Here is a 16,851-nt window from a genome sequence, read left to right as displayed (position 1 = left end):
AGTGGGTTAACGTGTGAGTAATGCAGAACCTGACATTGATACTTTACCGGGATGAATACTAAATGAACAGTTGACACCGCACACCTACTGTAGCTAGGATCTCTGGGACTGAGAGGTGTCTCTCTCTTCTGCTGTGCAAATAAGTAAAACAATTCAAAGCGCTTCGATTTTGGCTAAGGCTCTTTGTGCCATGAATCAGCTTTGTGCTTTTTGCACACCATGGGACAAATGTAATTAACAAAGCAACCAATTAATTAATTTTCACTGGGATTGTCCAATTTTGTTCTGCAGTCCTTTACAAGTCCAACACACTTTAGATACACTCTGTAGAAGTATCAGACACACACTGTACACTGACCTGAGTGACATGATCTTGTACGCGTCGGGCAGGTAACACCGAGTGTTCTCCATCTGGGCGGGGTCTGAGTCACAGATCTTGTCATCGGTGCGGCCGTAGTTGGCGCTCTCGATCATGATGACATCTGTGCCCGGACAGCGCAGCTCGATGGGGTAGGACTCACAGGACAGCTCCCTCCGCACCACCGCCATGGGGATAGGGGCACGGCCGTAGGCTGGACACACAGACACACACATTGATGATACAGATACATAGGATTTCATGATAACTGTCTCTTCAGTAGGGTGATCATATTTTCAAACCCCAAAACTGGGACCCTTAAGTGTACCGCACACGCACTAATATGCACGCACCATAGGCGTTTTCATCAGGATGGCTAACTTACCGCACATGTTGCGCATTTGAGCACGGGGTGGGATCAAAAAGAAGGCATTATTATAGGTGGGTGCATTAGTGACAATCATGACTCATCACATTCACTACTTTCATCCCCTTTAATCACAGGGCTATCCTCCATGAGGATAACAATGGGAGTCCTGTGGAGAGTTTTCCTCACAGGAAACTTATAGTTGTCTGGGATTTTTCAACTTTAGTTTTGAACCCAAACAATCTCTATCACATCATGTTGCTCGCCACAGCCGGCTCAGACTATTATAATAAAAAATGTGGAGCTCAGACGACATTTTGGCCAGGATGGAGACACCGGGTGAAAGACTAACAGTAACGGACGGTCCTGAGGGAGTTATAAGCGGAGCGAAAAGTTTTAGGCGAAGTGATTCACAATTTTGCAGAAGGAACTGTGTAAAATAATGAATAAAAACGACACGTTTGATGTGCACATAAGCATGGGGGGGTTCTGTGGTTCAACAGTCTGATGCTGGTTGCACAAAATGTAACCAGCGGATCTGCCGTGTCCGTGCGTAATTGTGGCAGAACATGATAAATGTCTGTGTAAGTATAATGTTGTTATCATTATTGTAATTGTGTTGTGTTGTGAAAACTGGGACAATTTGGTAGTGACTGTTGAAAACCGGGACATTTGAGTGTTTTACAGATATTTGTCGGGGCTCGTTACACCCTGAAACCAGGACAATCCCGGACAAACCGAGACGTCTGGTCACCGTACTCTTTCATCCTACTGAAATACTTACATACTACACTTATTTGTGGGGCTGTCTCTGAAATATGTGCACTGGAGGACTAAATTGTACAAGCACCGACTGTGTTCAACTAAGACTGCATTTGTACCCTTGTCATATAGACTAATTATCCGCACTATATGAAAACAATAGCATCACAGTCGATTATTCATAAGGGCATGTCCACTGTCGCATGTGAACCGACTTGGTAATTACTGTTGTGCAGTTCACAGTTTTAGACATAACTCTCGATAGAGAGTAATTGCCTGGCAATTTCAACAGGCATTTATTCCTGCAGAGATTATTCAAAGATGGCAATGCCTAATTATTCTCAGAAGTTCCCAATTTGATGCATACATCCACTTTTATTGTACCGAAAAAGGAAAGTTAACAAGTCATTAATTCCAGTGAGGTTGAAGCTACTGATCTTTTCCAGATCTTTTTACTGCTGCTGCTTTGCTTCCTTGCTTGTTTAATGATGAAGGCTTTTGGATGATGAAACATCTGCAAGACCAAACGGCAATCAAGCTGCCATTGACTAATTAAGTCTATATCTTATAACATGAAATGTCTTCACAGAGGGAAACGGCAGCAGCTTCTGCACTACAGTTCTCACCTGTGGTGCAAAGAGGCATGGGATATGAACGTACTCTTAATAGTCCCATCACATTCGAAGACAACACACGCTGCAACCAAAAAATGCATATATAAATAATGAAATGTGCCTCAAAACAATATGCTCTTCCTCTGGAATGCTTCACCTTGCAGCAGGTGCTGCTATCACCCTTCAGAGCTTTTTCATGGCAGACATTTTTGGCTCGTTGTATCAGGGAAAGCGCAGATGACACAAATTTTGTTAAGGATGGCTCAGTTCTATCAAGCGTCCCAGTAGTAAGCCATGATACTGAGCCAGCACACAAAATACCTGGACCCTGAAACCAGCTCACAAAGCAGCCATTTTTAATGTTATCAGTGACACCTGTGCTATTCCTGACAAGTCAAAATATCTGCTTTGAAAAGCTATAATGTGATATTATTATCATTATTATGTGTGGTTAAGTTTTTTCTGTATGTGGTACTTTTGTTATTAGAATATTTTCTTAAGAACAAGATCAAATGGTATTCTTAGAATAGTATATGATAAATGATAGAATAAGTTATTTAAAGCTAGGGTTGGTAATGTTGAGAAACCAGCAAGAGTACACTAGATTTAAAAAATGATCCAACAGAAAAACCCAACTCGGTGTAGCCAACTCTTTTCCAATGAAAGTAGCTTGCAGCACTAGCTCCAAAAACTTTTTCCATAAATCTAGCGAGAAAGTTGTCTAGTCGGCAATATTGACAGTCCGTCACGTCAGTCCTCCCTCCAAAGCCACTCCCCCAAAATTATCATAATGAACGTAAAGAAAGAACATGACTATTGTTAGTACTCACAGCTGTCAAGCCAGCAGCTTGTGGAATGTGTGCAATGAGTGCACGGGCAAAGTACACACAGGGCCGAATGAAATGATTGGACGGGCTTATTACAGTCCTGCGACAGCCACAGATACCAGATTTTTTTTTTTTTTTGTTAGTTGTCTATTTATTAGTGTTTTAGAACGCAATCGCCATGAAACAGTCAGAAAATAAAGTTTTATTTCTCTGATTCACTGCTTTGTTCTCACTAACGCCGCTCTCTCTCTTCAGTCACTCTATAGCTTGCTCGGCCATTGCTGCTCTCTCTCTCCCTCTCGGCTCGTTGAGCTGGAACCGACAGCGGTTATATATTATTCCCTTAATTAACTAACAAAAACAAATCCTATGAATCAACATCCTGGTATCCTATCTTATCCTGCTAGCGATTATTGTCTGTGTAGTCACAGCCTGATATATATTCTTCCAGGCCATAAAACTCCATTGTCATCCAAAAACTGGAAAAAAAATGATGGTACCTGCTGTGACTATATTCAACACAATGAAAGAAATGAAACAAATATGGCTCTTTTATGTGTCCTTATCCATTTAATGATGTGTTTATTAACACATTAAGATACATATTGTCTTGTGATTCTAGTAGGGTGCTGTGATATTGATGGTGTGGGGCTGGTTGTTCCCAGGGACTTTGGTTGTTGTGGTGTAGCTTGGATGTTGTTATTCTCTGTTCTGGAGAGCATTGAGCCCTGGGAGCATCAGCCATCATCCCCTGATAGATAGATAGCTTATCAGCTCGGGTGTTCACTTGTGTTGTTTGGTTTTGTCGTCACCTAGCCCATACTGTACTGTAATTTTAATGTAGATTTTATTTGTTTTTAAGCAGCTTCATATTGTGTCACCGGCTCAGGACCTCATCTGAGACTTTGTAGCTATATGTGGTGCAATATACATAATAAGTTTTGTCCCTGTCGAATAAGCAAATAAAATATATGAAGTGTGTAGTTTGTGGCTGCAGTCACACAGTCATCGTGACTGCTTGTTGTTCTGTCACTTTTTATTTTTATTGCAGAATTCATCTTGTCAAGGCCTTCCAAATCATTTCTTAAAAGCACATGCACACATACACACGTGCGCCAACAGTGAACAGACGACCACCCGCAATTCAAAACACACACACAGACCTGCAACATCCCTGAAAAGCGAGGCGCAGCACCACCTCCCCTTGCTCTCCCTGTCACCATAACCATAGCAACCCTGTCCTCCCTCCCTAGGCTCTCTCATTGGCTGGAGGAGCGTCATGGTTACACGAATGCAGCAAAGAATCTGAATGAGCTCAATGACACTCTGCCCGGGCTCTACTTAATACTGCCCTTCACCACATCACACACACACACACACACACACACACACCGACACACACACACACACACACACACACACATACAAATTCTGTGAGTGATGACATGTAGAGGCAGAAATCTGGGAGGCGCTGGTACCTGAGGGTACTACATTGATAATGACAGGCGCTAGCTTAAAGATAAGACTGATATATAAGTGACATTTACTGGAAATGTCCTTTCTAATGAACACACACGCACACACACACACACAAACGTATATCACCGCAGGCTGTGATTAAGCTTTGAGCACACATTCAGATAGGATGTGTGTCTCAGTAGTGGTGTAGGATTTGAAGGACTGTGTGTGTGAGAGAGAGAGAGAGGAGTGCTTAGGGCAGTGGGTCATTATTCTGTTAATATGAGTGTTAGTTTATTAGTTTCTCAATGGCTGCGTCGTGTCCGCCTTTGTGAGCATGAATGTAAATCTTGAAGAGAGGGTTAATTGAAGCGCGAGGGGGATCAATACTCCGTATTGTAAGGCAGCTGTCTAGACTGGCTTCAGATCAGATGTCTTACAGTGTTGCCTTACAGGGTCCCCGCTGGGCATAAAGAGAGCATTATGACACAAACACACACTCACAATTCAAATAAGGGGTCTATCTGTATTCCAATTAAAAGCCACTCTGGCTTCATAAGCCGCAGTAAATGCTCTGACTCGCACACACAGTCCTGTCTCGTCTGTCATCGTTTATTTCATCTATTTATACCGGCTGCCTCACCTATAAAACATTCACTAGGTTTAATTCTGTCCTTTTTTTTTTACAAACAAGCATGTGCACCTCTTGATACAGACACATAAACTCTCACATATGCGCCAATGTATATCCCCTATGTCGTTGCGCGCGTGCAAATAACGCGTAAGCTGGCGAGTGCATGTTAACGTGTCCGTCATTAGTTGTGTAATCGGTGACAGAAAGTTGGCAGCCACAAACAGTACAGACAATCTTATTCAGACGCTCTCATTGCCTCAGGGGGCTGAAACAAAAGGATATCGATTTTTACATTTGGGCCAAGAACAAGAGAGTGGCGAAAGAGGTGGAGAGATAGAAAGAAGGAGAGGGTGAGAGGGAAGGAGAGAGATTTAAAAGGTGATCTCTCACTTGAATTGTCAAAGCGTTTGGCCAGTGCTGGTGTCTGCAATGTGGGTCTTAAGAGTTAAAAAAAAAAAAAAAAACGCCACATTTTTTGAAGGGCGAAATATATTTTAAAGGATAAAGCTGGCAATATTTAGTTTTTCTTGCTGTCAATAAATCCCATGAAAAAAAATTAACCAATGATGAGTTGATCCTACTAACAAATACTGCCTGTGTAGCCAAAACCTGATAAAGCTTCAGATCCACTGTCCACCAGAAACTCTTTATGTCCAGTATATAAAGGTCACTGCTCACCAAATGAAGGCTTGTTGGACTGATTGGAAAACCATCCGCACACTCACAGTCTGTGCAGTTTTATCGAGGCCAACCTTTGGTCAGGGACCCACTTCCCATGGGACTATTGAAAAAGGTTCCAGACTACAAAGTTGCCTCAATAAATGAATTTTGCACGGATTGGAGTGGGCTGATGTTTTTCCTATCAATGTCGAAAAAAACTGTTAAAAACACATAAATGAGCTACACCATTGAACGGGGTTTCTTTTATCCGATGACCATGAGCATTATACTTTCATTTTAAATGTATAATTTCACAGCAAAAAATTGTCCCCAACAAATGCACTATTTAAGCCTCAGTTTTATTTTCCGCAAGGACGGCCGCATGAACATGAGCTGACGTTGAATCGTGACAAGGAGACGTTTGGATCTTTTATACTCCGTGCGGGTTTCTCCTCGTAGAAAACAGACTTTCTCAAAGCTCCTAAAAGTTCTCAATTTTTGCCGCTCATGTTCACATATTAGAAGAATTTGGATGTTTGCAGATAGGCGAAAAACGGCCGCACGGAACTCCCGTAACGAAGGGTTAGTCGGATGGTGTGACATCACTTTGGCCTTATGGACAAATCAAGCATTACTCTTCGTTGAGTAACATTTTCTAAAAAATTAAAGTGCCCAGCACTATTTTTTTATTAAAAAAAGTTTGTTTTTAGTAGGAATAAATAGACTTGGGGCTGAGTGCCACAGTCCATTTCTCTGTCAAATATATTGTTGGTTGTTGTTCTGTATTTTCCTTGTCAACAAATACCATGAAAAGACAACAGCCTTACCTTTAACACTGTGAAATGTCCACAGTTTGTTTGAGTTCCTCCGCTTTTTAACACAATCGTAGCATTTTTCCAGCGGCAACATGATCAACAAATCCACCCTATCAGGACAAACAGTGTCCATGCCGGAAATCTACTCTAAACCCCAGAAAAACACAAATTTGTCTGTGTTTTTTTTTGTTCAAAACTCCATGCATTCCCATTCTCTTTTATTTGTCTTCACATAACCCTGAAATAATGACAAGACGCAGCTCGGTGGAGAAGATGGAGTGCTTGCTGCTGTGTGTCCTCAAGCTAAACTGTCTTTGTTTCAACTAATCCTTGCTAAGTATAAACAGCACGATTTGCATATGTCGACTTATTCTTTAGACATTGATGCAAATACCTTTGACTGAAACTCATCTCTGGGTGTTAAAGCAAAGCCCTTGGTGTTTGTGTGTCTGAGTGGCTGCCTGTGAGCCCTTCCTGTGTGTGCTTGTGTGTGTGTGTGTTTTTAAGGAGGATCTGTGTCGCTGTGGGTGTACAGTATTTCGCCGTTTAAAGTATATCATCTGTGCACATGCATGTCAGCAGGCATGTGAACAAGTACATGCTTGAGTGTGTGTGTTGTATGTGTCTGCACGTGTGCGGCAGTTTCTCTTCACAACAGCATGATTGACAGCAGCCATTAATAGGATTAAGTCCAAGTGGGCCACAGCTCCCTGTAGGAGTCTTCAAAGCCCACCGTCGCAGGGGAGAGGAGGAAACACACAGACAGCCTACTGGGGTTGCATCTGCACTGTGTGTGTGTTTGTGTGCAGTGTAAATGTGTGTGTGAGAGGGAACTTACTGTAGAAGAGCTAGTGACTGTGCACTGCAATAAGATAGAGGATATGTGTAAACGAGAGTAAGCGAGTTAAGTGTTTCCTCGGTGTGGCGGCTGCAGTGTTTCTAGCAAGTGCTCGGGTGTGTGGGGGTGGCTGAGGAGTCAGAGCTGTACAGTCATTACTTCAATTTGTGGTTATGGGCATATGAAGTGAATCCGAACATGTGGAAGCAAACTTTATAGTAAATCACTGCATGTTATAATGTGTTTCTATAGGAGGATATTATGGGTGGGAATCACCAGAGGCCCCACGATACGATATTATCACGATACTTCAGTCCCGATATGATCTTATTGCGATTTTAAACATTTTGCAATATGATTTATTACTTTTTTTCGACTGCAAATTATGCAGTTTGTCAACATCTGTTTTATCTAATAAGATACAGTTTTCACCCGAGTTTTTATCGCAGCAAAATGGGATTGTCAGTCAGACAGACTGAACTGTTTGTATTAGAGTCTACATTGTTTTTGCAATATTAATAGTTTATACAATAAAAGATCAATACTTGATGTCTGTATATCGATACAATATTGCCAAAATATCGTGATACAATGCTGTCTCGATTTATTTTCCCCCACCCCTAGAGGATATACTGTATGCATGCTAGTGTGTGCAGACTCATCCCAAGTGACCAAAAACTGAAATGTAACTCTTTTTTTGTAAAAACTACTGCAATAAGCCGTTATCTTAGCAGACATTTTGACTTTTCATAGTAGGAAAAGCACATGTGTTACTAATAACTTTAATGATGGCTCTGTTCTATTCAAGCATCCCAATAGAGCTCAACAGTGAGGTTCAGGAAGTGAAAATCCCATTCATATTCTGAGTCGAAGGTCCGTCCATCCAAGATAGACTTACCACGAGCTACGAGATTGTGAAACGATGGTACATGCTCCTGTAGAGGCCACAAGTCCGTATGATTATCAACCTTGTTTTAAGAAATACATGTTTTATTCGTGATGTCATTGAGAAGTACTGCACTACCCGCAATCCTAAGTGTAACAGCGACGTCTTTGATTGGTGGAGCTCGCTGCTACCATGGAAATGTGTGAGGGTATGCGTGCCTACGTGCTGCTAAGTGGTCTGCTCCTGGATTTCAAACGGCGGCTCGTTTGGAAACTTTCTCTTTTATTACGAAAATAGTTCACTGAAATGTGTTTCTGAAAACATCTGAGGCGAGAAATAAGCCACGCAGTGGCTGAATCTGTCTTCATTTTAGATCGACACCGGTTAATTTAAATGTTTTTCGGGAGTTTCCAGACTCGCCATTCGCATATGGTTTATGGGATGAGTAGTTCCTTCACTCTTGTACTTTTTTGTTCTGTTTTCCAATGTTTCTTTTGCTCCTAATCAAATGTTTTATGGTCATGATTCATCTCGTAGCTGGTTGACTCGGTTCCATGCTTAAAACTCTTTGAACAAGGATTTTCTGAAACGTCAGTGGAGTAAATGAATGGGAAACTCCTTTCTGGAATGGGTGGTCACTGTTGAGCTCTATAAGTCATGACAGTGAAAGTGAGCCAGCACGGACAATACCAGGACCGTGAAACTGAAGCAGCTAAATGGAATTCAGCCATGATTAATTTTATTATTTACAGATGTGCTTTTCTTTCTGTATGTCAAAAACCCTTCCATGAATAATGGGGTGAATCCTGTACAGCTTCACTGTGAGGACGGGAGTGTTGCATGCAGTTTCCAGTGCTAACATTAAGTTAGATGTTGATGGTCAGTATATACTGTACCTCTAAACCGTAGGCTGCTACAAGTTAAACCACAACATCTCATTTTCTGTTTCAACATGCCTTAAATTCAGAAGATGTTTGACTATGTTGTAATTACCTTTTCAATATGTAATGAGTAATTGATTTCAGTTTTCAGAGGACTTGCCCACACTAACATTTTATCAAACCCGATTATATGTATTAAGGAGCAAAAATATTATAAACACTGTATAATATAGTACAGTCCAACAAAACAGCAGCACTAACAGCATCCTCAAAAATGCAGCCTGGATGTAAATGCGTGTTTACTTCTGTACAGCATGTGGTCTTGTCTTGTCTTACCAATGGCAATGGGAGCAAACAAGGTGGAGACGAAGAGCAGGCATCTGGTCCACATGACGTCTGAGGTTGACCTGGAAGTAAATCTGGAGGTACTTCCTGCTGAGCCCAGACGGTCTTGTGGTGAGCTGTTTTTCTCACAGCTCAGTGTTCCTGACACCATACAGGCCTGTAAAAATGACACACAGAGAGGATTTGTTCACTTGGACGCCACAGCTAAACCAGTTAAGATGCCTTATCTCAGTATATTGGACATATACAGTATATGCTGTCAAAGTTAACCTGATAATAAGGACCTCAAGATATGTGAATGTAAATGGGTTCTATGGATACCCACGAGTCTCCCCTTTACAGACATGCCCACTTTACGATAATCACATGCAGTCTGGGGCAAGTCATAGTCAATACATAGTCATAGTCACACACTGACAGCTGTTGTTGGGCTTGAGTTTGCCATGTTATGATTTGAGCATATGTTTATGCTAAATGCAGTACCTGTGAGGGTTTCCGGACAATATTTGTCATTTTTTTGTGTTGTTAATTGATTTCCACTAATACATATATCCATACATTTGTATAAAGCAAGCATTTGAGTGTTAAATACTTGACAATTCTCCCTTTAAGGTGCATTTTGAACAGATGAAAAATGGGTGATTAATTTACGATTAATCGTGATTAAATATTTTATGCGATTGACAGCCCTAATATACACACCATTACAGATGGCTGTGCTCTCACACTCTATTTATACCCCTAAATCTCTCAGCTGCTGATGCAAGTATCATCAGCAACCATTAGACCTCTAATTATTGTATTGCCAGTAAAGTGTGAATTCTCACAATTTCTAGAAATTGCTCAGATGCATCAACAGTTTACCAAGCGCTTACAACAGAGAACCAACAGCAGCATTCTTTTAAATTGTACCCGTAACAACAAATCAGCCTCCTGATCATTACTGATAAACTGCTTTAAACAACAAACAGTTATTAGACTTGCAAAGTTTATGCAGCAAAGGGAAATATTTCCCCGACATCCTGTTACTCTATTTACTCATGGCAGATTGATGCTTTAACAAACAGTACTTTACTAAGGTCAATGCAGCTTCCTGTAGACATGTCACAGTAGACTAGACGGTAATCAATAAGTATCTTAAATGATGCTGAGAGAGATACAGCGAGCATGGGAGGATTAAGAAGCATATGGTTGTTATCAAAACCCTGGCCGCCTAACACAATATGAACAAACTTTCTAGAATAAAAAGAATATCAGGAAAAGTTAAATTAGATTTGGGCTGGCGGTGGTGGTGAATAAAGCATTCCTATAGAAACTATAAGTGTAGCCTACTATAAATAGACGTCAATCAATGAAAAATACGAGATAAGGTCAATAGTCATTAAGCTGATCCCCTTAATAATGCATGTATGGACACTGCTAGATGGCAAACACTGTACATTATGTCACTGAAAATAGCTGAGAAACTATTTCTAATTCCTTAATTTCATTTGTTTAAGATACAACCAAGTAGTTCATCTGTCATTAAGTTGTTCTCAAATCGTCTTTGTCTCAAGAGTCTCAAATTATCTCACATTATGCCGTAACTGGTTCTAAAGGAATCGAGAGCTGTCGTGATTTTTGAAGCTCCAATACAGCTGAGATGACACTGAATATGAAACACTAACAAGAACAGGGAAATTTGTATAAATGAATATTTCACAAGACAACAGAGCATATGCCGAATAATCCGTGAGCAATGGATCTGTGAAGGAAATGCAAGACTAGACGCTAAATGTCGACCTTGTAGGGGGAAAAAATGGAAAAACACAATAAAACGGGGCTTAATGTTTGCATAATGATGCTGCTGCTGTCTGTATTAGGTTTCACTTCACTTGGAATTCCACATCAGCATCAAAGTGTGAAATGTATTGATGTTCCAATCTAATTGTTCATTTCATGGTCTATCAGCGATAAACAATTAATAAGAGGATGGTCTCTGAGATTAGTTATAGCAGTGACAGGCTGGTAAGCATCATTTCTCCGCCTTTTTTTTCTAAACTGATTAAGCTGACCAGCATTGTTCAATCACTTGCTCATCGACAATTAATTCACTTTCCTTCTGCATCCCCAAATTTACTTTTTAACTATTTTTAACTATTTTTTTTTCTCTGTAAGAGTTGTGTGCTTATATTAGGGCTGTGGATTGGCGAGAATCTGGCAATACAATACGTATCATGATGCAAGTGTTAGGATTCAACATATTGTGATATAGTGCAATACAGTAAGCAAGGCGATATTTTGCGATTTCTTTTTTTTTTTATCTTATTTTAGGAAAATATAGTATAATAGTATAAAGAACACACCACCATATACATAACATTTAAGTTAAATAAGTGCTTTTTTATGCAATCTGAACAGTGTGATCTGCATTTGCATTCGTCACAGTCGCTGTAACATCCAGCATCTTTGAGAGGACATATACACTGTTAGGGCGCATCTCTTTGCAAATTAAATAAAGAATTGACTCAGTTAATGTTTGCATGTAAACTATTAAAAATCAATAGTGTTTTTGAGAATCAATCACATAACCTTATATGGCGATACTCTATATTTTTTTACATTTTCTTACACCCCTAGTTTGTATCCCTTGTGAAACCAGAAGTTGACATTTATTTGTCCTGTAACTTCCATACTTAAGTCACGCCACTTCCAGTGTTATTTTAAACCAAACCACGATCTTTTCCTAAACCTAACTAAGTTGTTTTGTTGCCTAAACCTCACCAAGTTGTTTCCTGTAAAGACAGAAACTTCATAACTTTTCATAAGATATGCAAACAATTATATGAGGATACGTTGCACAAGCATATACTGTATTTTTTAATCATATATTATCGATACAGTGTTTTTGAGAATCGATACAGTATCACAAAACATAATATGGCGATATTCATTATTTTAGATGTTTTCTTACACCCCTAAATTGTATCATATTTTATGAGCCTGCAGAGATGGTCATCACATTTAGTCATTATGCAATCGTCCCAGTTGATGCAGAATAAACATCCTTTTTCATGGGGAGCAGTTCAAAGGTAACAGCAGTCCTGTTTTGTGCCTAAATGTTCACTGCTCTCAAGGGAACGCATACCCAGCTCCAGATAAACAACCATGTAGCATGTGTGTGTGTGTGTGTGTGTGTGTGTGTGTGTGTGTGTGTCTGAGAGAGACTGCAGAAATTTGCAACAGCCGGGGACAGATGGAGTAAAGCTGACAGCCAGAGCCATGGGAAATACATCATGTGTAACAGAGACTATTGATCAGTGTGACCGTATCATTTTGGCCCAGCAGAGACTGAGACAATAGCCAGCTATCTCCATCATGCCATGCTGTGAAGGCAAATAGCCGCTTTGGCACACTGTCCCCCCTTGGATATTTTTGGAAAGCTACAACTGCTACAATAAGAATACCAGATTGTATTTATAGAAACTGTCAGAATGACACAGACCTTTCCATAATAACCACCAGAGACTTCCAAGATATGCATAATGCATCTTCTGAACATCTACAATGGCAGTACAGATACGGATATACCCAGAGGCATATGTCCGCTGCACAATCTGAATCTCTGGGAACAGACCCATACCAGAGACAAACAGCACCAGAAGTTCTTTTTAGGATGTCAAAATAAATCCTCGAAATTGAAAATCTGTTTAAAATGATTGTGATAAAAAGTCAGAGCGGTCATAGGAGAAAATTTGACTTGCCTTCCAGCGTAAAAAAGTCAAATAATTGTTTTTATCGGTTCACTTTTATTTTCCAGACTTTTCTAAATTCTTTCGGTTCATGTTCAGAATACAACTTCCACATTTCCATTTGACAAGTCTTTAAAGGCTTGCCATCAGCTGAGAGGAAGAAACACATTTCATCTGCCATTTCTTTTCATGAGTTTAACAATCTAACAACACTGACCTGTGATTAGAAATACCATAGAGATGCTGCGCTTATTCAATATCTGAAGGGTTTTTTTGTGACCTCTTTTGGCTACTCTTGATGTCGGAATCTATTTTCCAATAAACTGCTGGTCAAAATGGCAGCATAGTTTTGTTACACAAACCGAAACAGAAGCAACAGAAGGAAGAGTAAGGTCTTAATCCCATGACTCACTTCAGGCTTTCTATCAAACTCCTCTTCAAAATAACCTTGAATGATGCTCTTTCAAACTAGAGCTGCACAATTAATCAAAAGTTTATCAAAATTGTAACTCGGCCTACTGCAATTTCCAAATCACAGTATTTGTTAATATCACAATATTTGTTAAAGGTGAAATGTGTGTCAAAATACCATTTTAAATTAAATATTGTCATGCTGAAAACTTAAAGCAGCAGTGGGTAGAATTGGAGCAAGTATGATTTTAAAAAGTTATTTTTATAAAACAGTCACTATATCCTGCATGAGACAGGTAATCTAAAAAAAATCATGTGCCTATGATGTCCTCTGGCGCTCCTAATGGCATCTGCAAGATTTCACAGACCGAAGGAAAACAACCAATCAGAGCCGAGCTGGACAGAGCAGTTGTCAATCACTCTTGAACTCCAATCAAACGGTCAAACTAGGCAGCGCTGATCAAATATGAATCAAAATTCTGTTACTGTAATGAATATTTCTCGCCTCAAATGTTTTTAGAAACATCTTGTACTGCACTGTTTAGCTGTAAAATGAGAAAGTTGAGGCGATACCAAGCACCGCCCAGCAACCGGAGAAAACTTTCTCATTTAACAGCTAAACAGTTCACTACAAGATGTTTCTGAAAACATCTGAGGCGAGAAATAGGCATTACAGTCACAGAATATTGATTCATATTTGATCAGCGCTGCCTAGTTTGACCGTTTGATCAGAGTACGCAAGTGATTGACAGCTGCCTCTGTTGAATGAACAGCCAATAGGAACACTTTCTCTCTTTGAAATGACCTGTGATTGGTCAGGGACGTCCGTCACAGGCTTTTTAAAAAAAATGTAAAGCCTGAAAACAGCCAAGAGGAGGTGCAGAAGTCTACTTTTCTCTCAGAACACTTGAATTACAATATGCTGAAAAAGGTTATTATGGAGTTTTTGCCCAATGATGCCAAAAACATTCTGCCTACTGCAGGTTTAATGAAAAATCTTTATTTGGTACAGATCCCTGCAAAAATCATACCATAATAATTTTGTTATGTTTTTCAATAAAAATGAGAACAAGGATGTAAAAATGATCATTCCCTCCAATATCGCAAATCATATCTCAATTGCAATATCAGTCAAAATAATCACAATTAGATATTTTTTCCCCGCCGTGCAGCCCTGTAGCAAACATATTCAAACTTTCTCAATATCAGGTGGTGCTACAGATTCGACGGAGAGTGATTTCACATCTGCTAACCGTTCCTGACAAATCCATAATGGCACCAAAGTGATAGAATCACAATAGACTCTGTATTCTTCTCCCCGCTTAAACAACTCAACAAGCTGCCCCATTTTGATTGATTGGTCCCTAACTCGGTCGAACATGAGCAATCTGACCAGCTGTCCCCAGCTAGACACAGGAGGCACACACTGACATATGGCCGGACGCCACCAGCCACAGCATTCCACTGTTCCATAATTCAAAAGCTACTCCATCACCCCGTATGCTGCACCGCCATCTCACCCATCAGTTAATTAACCCTCTCATTCCCACCACGCTCACGGTGCCTTAACCAGACAATAGACGTGTGTGACAGCCTCGAGCAGTCCAGCGCTAATCTAAACTCAAATCAGTCAAGTTATGTTTCATAATTCAGCAGGGCTGCATGCTCCCATATGCTCAGATAATGACATAAAAATATGTTCTATCTACAGAGTCCACGATGCATGCACAATTGTGATCGCCCAAAGCATTGCCACGTTTCTCTAACCTGCTTCCTTCCATTATTGTAATGTGTTGATTGGTTCATATATAATGAATAAACAGACAGTAATGGTGCTAATTATCAGAACATATGTGATGTGTTTACACCCCGTATTCATCAGATGATTGCGCGCATAAGGTTCGGCAGACATCATATGCCCCGTCTGAACCCGCTCACGGTTGAAATGATGAAATAATCGAGCCATATATTTAAAATGAACTCAATATTTCCTATCCGGAGTTTACTAGTTATATCCCACTGGACGGAGACCCTCCCTGGCAGATAAGCAGCATCTGCATAAAACTGAGCAAAACATCAACTAATAAGCAGGATCAGACCAAAACAAATAGCCGTCCCTGGATCAAAGTCTTTTACCTGCTGTTTCTATCCGTCTCTGCCCCAGTTATATTCAATCTGCTCCCTCTATTCATTATTCCAGATATAGAGACATACATTTTGGTTCCTTTCAGACTATTTTGACCGAAGTTTATATGTAAAAATCACAACATCTGTGACAAAAAAAAGATTTCTAATTTATATTAGTTTGATCTTTGGGATGCAACTAATGATTATGTTCATTGTTGATTAATCTGTGGATTATTTTCTTTATTAATCGATTAGTTGTTTGGTCAATAAAATGGTGAAACATGTGGATCAGTGTTTCCCAAAGCGCCAGATGACGTCCTCAAATGTCTTGTTTTCTCCATAACTCAAAGATATTCAGTTTACTGTCATAGAAGAGTAAAGAAACCAGAAAATATTCACATTTAAGAAGCTGGACTCACAGATTTTAGACTTTTTTTTCTTAATGAATTACTGAAACCGATCCCAACTGACTTTACTGTCTTTCAGAGGCTCTAGTAGGTTCAGTTTTAGCTACAGATATTATATGAAACTAGAAAACTTAAGGAATCCATTGGTACAAACATGTCATGCTAGCTTAGTGTGTTATTTTGGAGGGATTATTGGTAATTTTGATCAATTCTTGATTGGTAAAAAATGGTTAGATTTAGCACCAAATCTGTGTAACAAATGGTATCAACCCAAAAATTGCTGCAGCAGCTTATGAGACATAATAGTTCATGGGAATGACCATCATATACTTCGATCATAATGTTCCAAGCCCTTATACACTTTTGCAATTGATTTTAAATAATTCATTACTTAATTCATGTTTATTTCTGATCTATGACTAGAAGAACACCAGCTTTCAGATGATGTACACCACTTCTATGTGACATCTACTGCTGACCTGCTGTGACCCTCTGCACCCCCCTAAAACAGACAAAAACGGGTCTATTGTGGGACTCGGGGTTAATCCATTATCAAAATAGTCTGCGATTAATTGAATAGTTGACAACTAATTGATTAATCGTTGCAGCTCTAGTGATCTTATCAAATAGAGGTAATTATTCCTCATATTCGTTAGTGTACCACTAGGACAATCTGCTCCCCAGAAACGACTTGGTTTCTATGTTCTATATTTCCCTGCCCTGAATCTTC

General features: G+C 39.8%; 1 protein-coding gene across 13 annotated transcripts in view; it reads right to left on the bottom strand.

Annotated features, from left to right (window-relative positions):
- The window catches only part of adgrl3.1 (adhesion G protein-coupled receptor L3.1), a 135,433-nt gene that overhangs the window by 87,529 nt on the left and 31,053 nt on the right, over positions 1-16,851 (bottom strand). For all 13 annotated transcript variants that reach the window (XM_037761904.1, XM_037761926.1, XM_037761955.1 and 10 more), the window contains exons 3-4: positions 9,437-9,602; positions 359-572 (exon numbers count right to left, since the gene is read on the bottom strand). In XM_037761904.1, the coding sequence (XP_037617832.1) occupies positions 359-572; positions 9,437-9,596 (374 nt within the window). In that variant the 5' untranslated portion in view covers positions 9,597-9,602. The remainder of the gene's footprint in view (positions 1-358; positions 573-9,436; positions 9,603-16,851) is intronic.

The sequence above is a fragment of the Sebastes umbrosus genome, chromosome 3 (genome assembly GCF_015220745.1).
Source record: "Sebastes umbrosus isolate fSebUmb1 chromosome 3, fSebUmb1.pri, whole genome shotgun sequence".
NCBI lineage: Eukaryota > Metazoa > Chordata > Actinopteri > Perciformes > Sebastidae > Sebastes > Sebastes umbrosus.
This window is presented reverse-complemented; position numbering and strand designations above follow the sequence as displayed.